Raw genomic sequence first — 8,894 nt, 5'->3', positions numbered from 1 at the left:
GTGATTGAACAATGTCTATGACCTAATTCTTATTTAATCTTGGTCTGACTCCTAAGGAATGCTAGATTCCAATATGGTTGACCATTTGTTGGATCATTAACTGTGTACCTTAGAGCAAGTCACAACTTTCTGCCCTCAGGGTTCTTCTATAGAGGACAGGCTCTGACATACAAATCTCTTAGATTAAGGGTAAAATGAGATATATATGAAAACTGTGGAGTAAAGAGATGCCATCATTAACAAGTCATGGAATACTTTGTTCCCTGCTCTGGGGGACAACGTAGTAAAGATGGAAATTTCTGATCTCAAATGTATCCCTCTCCGGGTCAGGAAGTGTGACACACAGACCCAACAGCAATAACTTAAATAAGCCTGATAGTATTCAACAGTTTAATCTTCTGTATTTGGAAGATATGTTTGTGTACAGAGTTTTCACCAGAAAGTTTTTATAGCAAACACTTTATGTCAGAAGTTTATTTTATTGGTAAAATATTAAATAATATACAGAATTAAAAACTGCACTTACACTTCTGAGAAGAAATAAATCTTGGACAAATTATATGCTTGTTCCTGAGATTCCCTAAATTTATTCCAGTAGCTGTGCACTCAGACAGTACAAACCTTTATAATATAATCCTTTTCACAAAGTATTACAAAGTTTCTGCAGCTTTAGTTGTACACACATACAGACACACACTCACACATGCATATACAACACTCATACACGTATACACAGTACCCACATACATGCACAGAACATGTATGTGTGTGCATTAAAAACAAAATACAAGTCCCACATTTTAGTCTGCAGTGATAAAACTGTTTAGCAGAGGTCTCCAAATTGGTATATAGCAGAGCTGACTTGTCACACAGCTGCAAAGACTGTTTCAGTATTTCCATAGTAAACCTCATTTTCTGAGGTATTGTATTTGAACTTTAAAAAAACTACATTACACTGAGCAAACCTGACATACAAGTCTGGAATTTTAATTTTACATATATACTTTTATATATTTCTTTTCAAAACAGTTTTTATTTTCCCAAATTATTAGTTTGAAAAAAAATGAGGTTTACTGGTTTGACCTATTTTTTTTTCTTTTGCTTCTAAAACTCAAAATATCCTAGAAACTGTCAAGCAATTAGTTTTTAAAGTAGTCTAATTACCTTTGGTATTGTTAAAGAAAAAAAATCTAAAATGGCCAAGACACATACTGTACAAATGCAGTAACTGCCTTTAAAAGAAATGCCAAAGAAATGTTATCTTTTAACAAAACATGTATTTACATTACAGCAGTTTTACTACAGGGACACAGGTATAAAAAAAGAAAACCAGTATTCTACATATAAATATGTATGATACGAAAAATACTTCTTACTTAAATTTGTATGAAAACAGTGCTCCAAATATTTCTTAAAAATTGTCTTCAATAGGTGATAGGTGTTTAAAATTGAGCTAAGTGCTTTGCTTTTATTTTAAAGTTCATTTCCAAAAGAAGGAAAATGAAATAAAAACTATTAGGTTCTTAATTTAAAACATTGGACAAGGGTCTAAGAAGAAAATTCACTCTGTAAGAATTGCAACTTTTTCAACTTGAGGACACATTTCTCAGGCAAAAGATTACCAATTTTAATGGAAATTTAGCCTAAATAAAGATACCATGAGAATAAACCAGTGGCTTCCACATCCTCTAATCTTTTTATTATACGGTGTTTTTTTCTTTGCTTGTTGTGTCCTTTAAACTAACATGCCATGATCTTCAAGGATTTCTTTTTTGCTATTAACTAAAGAAAGAATAGATCAGTTAAAAAAAAATAACCATAGTTTTTAAGACTTCAAGGAAAGTATTGCACTTGTACAGAAAGAAAAGAAAAAATATCTTTTAAACTAAATAGCAGAAGCAATCATTCGGAGATTGCAATTATAACACATGGTCTAAAAGGTCCAAGTATTAAGAGCAAATATGAAGCCTGGAGAGCCCCCTCCAAACCTGGAATATTATTATAGTAATGTTAAAGCATCTTCTCCCGACTGGGAGATTTTTAAGACTTTTTGCTTTAGACTTTTAACATCTTTCTAAACTCTTGCAAAAAAATTATTTAATCTCTCATACATTTTAGGAGGAAAACCAAATCAGAACACAAAACCCAACAGAAAAGGAAGGCAAACATACCATATTATGATGACATGATCTCTGGCGTCCTATTTTAGGTACCCAATATTTGAAAGTGAAAGTAGCACAATGGTTATATACCTTACTATTTTTAATCCAACCACTTCTCTTTTTAATATAAAACTACACTTGAGTATAAAAATATGTCAGCAAATTATACAGCCAACAAAAAATCACACACAAAAAGTTAAGACTTAAGAGACCAATGAATCGGAAGTCAGAGTTGACCTAATCTTCAAACTAGTGGGGGAAAGAGAGGCAGAGATGTCCAGAGGCAGTGATGGAAAGGATGTGGACGGGGAGCAAAGGGTGGTTGGGGGAGGAGAACAAAATTGAAGAGGTAACAAAGAACTTAGTTACACAGAAGGGGAAGTGATTTTATGTTCAAAATCTGAGAGTGCCTGACAGTCAAAATGTTTTATCACAGTTTCAGAAATTGAACTACTTAACAAAAAGACACAAAATAATACAACAAAAAACAAAACCCAGAGTCCTTCCCTTGTTACAGTGTATTCATTTTTCAAAAATCCACTTCCAGTAAATTAAGTAGAATCCTGATAAGTGCATAGTAGGGGATTCAGTGACCTCCACCCGTCTGAGAAGCTTTTCTTACTGTGTGTCACTTGAGGTAATTTGAAGGGCCCAATTAACTGCAAACTGGCTTATCTGTACCTTTATGAAGTTATATGTTGTGTTTTATGTGGCTTAGCAGAGGGCCTCTAAATTTTATATCTTATTCACAATAAAAAGGACATCGTAGAAAACTAGTCATTCACGTACCACTCTCTGTATGGGGTAAAGATTAATTCACAACAAATTTATACAGAAAATATACAAATGCAATGTTAGGGGAGAAAAATCCCATAAACAGAATTAGGAACTTATTTCTAAGAGTGCATGTGAAAAATATCCACAAACTTACAGTACAGCAAGAGAAAACTAAAAAGCTAGAAATATAATGTTACATAAAAACCTTATGGAAATCCCAAAACTTTAGGTTACTGCAATAAATGTAATAAAAATATTCAAGGTGTCATTATTTGGCCTAGCAATACACTATGATAAAAAGAAACACTAGCATATCACAGCTTCTTGGTCATATGACATTTGCTTTGTATAACAAGCAGCTCATTTTTATTTATTTATTTTTTAAAAGCTGTCATATCCTAACACATCCATTGCAAGTAATACACAATCATGGCAGGAAACCATTTGAGATTATGCTTTGGAGAATAGCAATGTGATATGACTATTCAGTTTTGTTTTGTTCAAGGAGAATTAATTACCTGCTTCTTTACATTATTCCATAAAACATTAATAGATTAGGAGACAGATTCTCAGACTAGGACAACACTAGTCTATAAATGAAATTTCAAAACAATACTGTATTTTATTGACCAAAATTCCACTAATAAAGCCTGTGTGATACTAGAACTGATTCTTCCTTAAAAACAAAACAAAACCACATACCATAATGCAATTCACAGCTGAAATTTCCCTCTATGCCATATTTTACCTACATGATCTTGCAATGGTTTTCAGAAAATACTATCAAACTAATAAGATTAAAATCTGGTTGCAAAGTTTCCTTTTACTTTAAACAGATGAGCTGAAATTCTCTGATTGGAACTTCCTCTAACAGTTTTGCCCTAAGAACATGAAGATGTATTATATAGTACTCAAATTTAAGTGTTTTTTAAAAATACATAATAAAAGTGTTTGTAGAGCTACAACAGCTAACCAACACTCTCTCAATGCATTTTAAAAAGGCACCAATATAAAGAAATTTTATAAGTATTTAATACATTAAACTCAGGATCTTAAGATACCAGTTACTGTATATTTTAATTATTTTGCAGAAACTGGAGGTTTAAAAACATTTCTGAGATAACTCTCATATATACAAATTTTAATTTCACCCCTACTCTTTTCTTTTGCATTTGGGGAATTTTTTTGGATAATCTTATACAGATAGTACTTACTAAAAATAATATATAAAATATAACTAAGGAGGACCACAAATGTAATGTATCTCTTCTTGTACAATGAACATTTCAAAGTAAAAAAGAAAAAAATGTAGTCAGTACCTCTTATAATCTAAGTTCTCTCTTGAAACTAGGGGCATACAGGTTTTTTTTGTTTGTATTTTTGCAGCTTTTTCTGTTCTTTTTCTACTTTACAGAATCATTTGGAGATAGGATGACATAACACTTGGAAAATCAGTTAAAACATATTTTCATCTAAATGCCTTCACTGATGTCAACATATCATAAAGACTTCCTAGTTTTGTGAGGTGTAGAGTTGAGACATGGTAACTATAAATAAAAACATCAAGCTCACTAAAATATTGTTTTTCCATTTGCCAACACGTAAAAATTAATCATTTTTTTTGTATCTTCCTATTCAAAAGTTATTTTTGTTTCCTTCGTTTTGGAAGTTATACCAAATCAGCTTAAAAATCCTTTTCTTGTTTGTTTAGATTCATTCTGCAAGTAGACTGTAAAGGCCCAAGGTTTTAGTTTAATAGTTGAACTAGTCCTAAAGACATACTAATAACTTCTTTAATATTTCTTAATACAATCTGGTAAAGTAAGTTTACTAAATTTCTCAGGTATTAACTCTGATTTTAACTCTTTAAGTGCTCTTGCAAGACATGTGGTGACTCTAATTGCTTCTTTTCATGACTTTTCTTCAAAGGAGTGTGTATGTGTGTATGCACAAATGCACGCACTGACACACGCATACAATTGCTTGTATGCATGGAGGAAAACCATTTTCTACTTTGTAGCCAAATCTAAATCCTGGTCTCTCGCGTTCTGTCCCTCCAGAAAATTCTCAACGGAATGTTTTAACGACTTGAAATCTCTTCCAATCTGCTTATTGGTCATCTTCACCGTTCTAAAAAGCCAGGTTAGAATGGCTTTTTAAAAGTGATTGACCACTATTAGAGGCAGCACACATCTCCAACAGGAGCTGGAGGTAAATTTCTGGGCAAAATCAGGGCAAAGCAATGTGATGAATTTCTGAATTTTTGCCAAACCAGAAGAAAGAGGCTAACCCATTTTTATGCCCCTCCAGTACTGTAATGTGAAATCTCACCTAAATAAATTGGGCATATAACTGTTATGTAAAATTTGATTTATTTGGTGTCTGACCCTCATATTTATTTTTAGGCCCTACCAACTTGCATATTTCCTTTTGTGAAGAAGGAAGCATGCAAATATAGCCATTTAGAGTTTCCCAGAAAGCACCATGCCCACAAAAATTCTAACCTGCACATTTGAATTGACCTCGTCCTCATTTGTCCCTGCCACACCCTGAGCCATCTTTATCTCTTTCTGTTCCTCATATCATGTAGCTAAGAAAGTACAAGTATACACTTGTAGCAAATACACTCTCACAAATATTGTCCCTTTGATAAAGTAGATTCTCAAATAGATGAAATCAGAAAAGGAGTACTGTCTTCATGGGGGTACTACACAACTCTTTAGGTCCACCTAAAATTCAGCTTCATCCCAGGGTAGGTAGACACATGATTGTTCATACACTGAAAAAAACAAATAGTGAACAGGAAGAAAATTCATAGATGATACCAGCAGAAATCCACACACAGCCAAAGTTATGAACACACTGCCATCCACATTTCCTTAAATTGCAGTAAAACACAAAATCAGTAACTTACGTTATTTACCTTCCTCCAAAAGGGAAAAAATATGAAATTCCAATTTTTTGACTGGTTAGTGTAGGGGGAGGTAAGGAAGTCTCAAAAGCATACTTTACCTTTGAATAAATTGTGTGTTCACCATGTACCAAAGCATGCAGGAGGGGAAAAAAAATATTCTATTTAAAACGTTTCATGTCTCTGTTTTGGTGCATTCTCTTAGATTTAAAGGACTAATTTGGACATTTCTCCAAAAATAATTATAAGAGGAACGAGTAAAGGAGAGCTGAGTTAAAATCATCTTTGCCCAGCTCTAGCTGTGTTAGTGCTCAGAAGCTGTTTAAATAAGCAGATGATAAATGAGAAGATGAGTCAAGAGCAGTATTGGGGCCGGATTTGCTTCTCTGTCCTTAAGTCTCTAATTTTGCTAGTTCTCACATCATTCTGCATTAAAAACATAGTTTCAGCCTCCTATTTAATTATTTTTTTAAGAGCAGTTATCAGTTACTGCTTAACAGAATCAGTACTCATAAATGGCTATCAGATAATCCAGCCATGGTCAGGCCTGTCCTCCCTCAACACAAGCAGCAATTTCTGTATCCAGGTATGTCCCCCCCCAAAATGACTTGAATTGATCTCATTTTTCCCTTCCCTCTAATGCTGTTGGACTGCACATAAAAAACAGAGCACCTTTTTATAAATGAAATAAAAAATTTGCACATGAAAAATGATAACATGTATGGATTAAGAGGTTTTTTTTGTTTTGTTTTGTTTTGTTTTTTACTAAGGTACTGAGATTCATTTCTGACAAGGACTTATAAGTAGTTGAATGTGTTTGAGATGGAAAACTGTGCAGGACATGGTGACTTTTGCTTGGAGGTTAGGTTACATTCTAGACCCCAAAAAGTGTAAAAAATAAGCTGTTTTTTTTTATCTGTGGTCTAATGTACAGGTTACAAAGAAGTTCCCTTTTCCTTGCACCAAAAGTGGTAAATGTTATTATTCAAGAAATACTAGAATAAATAGCCCTAGTTCCATAACCTTATGGGGTTCAAGTTACCATATTCAGGTCGAATTAGTAATTGCTCCGACATTTTGAGAGCAAAAACCTATAGCAAAGAGTTTCATGATCTTCTACTCAAGTAGTAAAGGATGATGGACTATGGATAGAACACTGGGTGGTCACAGCTTGAAAAAATCAGTGGGAAAAGAGAAACACCAGAAAAGGGATTTCTGAGTAGGTTTTTTTACTCCTACTGTTAGCCTAATTATATGTTTCTGCTGACTGGTTAACACTGATTAAATGCTGATAAAGTGACAATCGTAAGCATACTTTTAGAAACAATTATGTACACTATGCCGCCATCACATTACAACTTTAAAAGAAGACTTCCAAAACAAATTTATGAAAAGCAGAGGTCCTTTCTGGAAACTACTGACTGCCTCTTAGCCACTCTTAGACCATATGTTATTCTTAAAACTAGATAAAAATACTACTCATTAAAGGTGTTAAAAGTAAGGCTGCCAGGGTGTCTATAAAATACCAGTCATCAAAACTATGGAAAACAGTGCTTAAGTTTAGAAAAATAAGATCATAGGACCTCAGATGTATTGTAGGTGTCCTCAACTACCTGTAGTTTACAAGTTTTGCTATATGGTACAGTGTATAACATACCGTATTATAAATTCCATTGGGGAAGTAAACATAGAACCCACAACAACTCATCCAAGGATTATCACTGAAATTAACACATGTGTTTGTGTTCCATGATCTCTAGAGGAAAAAAAAAGTTTACATTTTGAAACAGTTTCTTCTTTGAAGAGTAAAATTACTTATACCACTTTAAACTGTGGAAGTTCTACCCAGAAAACTCCAAACTTCCTTGCCTTCAATCATAATCCTGAACATCAGTGGCAAATTAGAATCTCTTAGGTGAACCTATATGAATCAAGTGATTTTTTTCCAAAGCATGATATACCTTATATTTATGCATGGCAGAAATGAACCGCTCTTAAATTCCCACGTTACCAAGAACAATATCCCCTGTCCCTTCTCTCTTCTGTTTCTTCCTTACTGTAATTAGGCAGAGTAAATGACACTGCATCCACAAAATAAGAATTAATGACAGTAATAATATTAAACAAACAAAAATAAAAGGTATGTCGACATCTGAGGGAAGGTGGGATTGTAAGTGCAGTATTTCTTCATGTGCAGTTTGTTACTTCATAGGGGTCCCCTTTGGAATGAAAAGGCCTAGTGGAATGTGTGCTCCCCTCGAACAATGTGTGATGAAAACTCATAACGGTCCTGGCTTCTGTAGCCACAGATGTTGCATTCCAGTGGGTCCCGGTAGCCATGGCAACCCATATGAATGGTGTACATGACATGGTCTAGGAAAAGGACTCGGCAGTGCTCACACTTGAAGGCCCTAATCTGTTCTCCTTCTCCATTGAAGACCTTGTAGATGTCCTTCAGAGAGCCCTTAGGAGCCTTGGTGGTATCCAAAGCCTTGACATCCTCCTTCATGTAAGCTGGGCTTTGTTTCCTCTTGGGATTTAAGGCAGGGTTTCCTTGGTAGGACTGGTGGTCATCATGGCTGCTTTCTGAGTCTGTAGAATCCAGGCAGCTATTGCTGGGAGAGGCCTCTCTTTCCTGGGGTCGACTCTTTGGTCTGATGAGAGAGAGAGGACCATCCATGTTGTTTTCATGACTATCGGAGGTTTCCCTGCTAATGGGTCTTTCTATCCTATTTGGATGATAGACCTGAGAATAAGCTGAACTTATAACCGGGGCCACCTCAGCGATTGTGCTTGGCGGGTGCTGCATCAGTGGGTGAAGGGCCTCAGCTCCAAGGTAGGTGATTGCATTGTTGATGGCTTGGTCCATCATATGAGACTGCATTAGCTCAGCCTCTTTCTCATATGTTAAGTTCATGTCAAAGTGAATGTCTGGGTAGCTGAATCGCATGAGCTTTTCCCCTGAAAGGGGGAGGGAAAGAAAAGTAAAACAAACAAACAAACAAACAAACAAACAAAATACAACAAAATTAGTGACTGGATTA

At 34.7% G+C, this 8,894-nt stretch overlaps 1 protein-coding gene across 8 annotated transcripts in view; it reads right to left on the bottom strand.

The window, feature by feature from the left end:
- Positions 1 to 459: 459 nt before the first annotated feature.
- IKZF2 (IKAROS family zinc finger 2) overlaps positions 460 to 8,894 on the bottom strand; it is a 163,780-nt gene continuing 155,345 nt past the window's right edge. For all 8 annotated transcript variants that reach the window (XM_047085767.1, XM_047085764.1, XM_047085771.1 and 5 more), the window contains one exon: positions 460 to 8,811. In XM_047085767.1, coding sequence (XP_046941723.1) covers positions 8,087 to 8,811 — 725 coding nt within the window. In that variant the 3' untranslated portion in view covers positions 460 to 8,086. The remainder of the gene's footprint in view (positions 8,812 to 8,894) is intronic.

Source organism: Lynx rufus, unplaced genomic scaffold (genome assembly GCF_022079265.1).
Source record: "Lynx rufus isolate CCGP_SWC_20201006 ecotype Redwood Valley unplaced genomic scaffold, mLynRuf1.p SCAF_2, whole genome shotgun sequence".
Lineage (NCBI taxonomy): Eukaryota > Metazoa > Chordata > Mammalia > Carnivora > Felidae > Lynx > Lynx rufus.
This window is presented reverse-complemented; position numbering and strand designations above follow the sequence as displayed.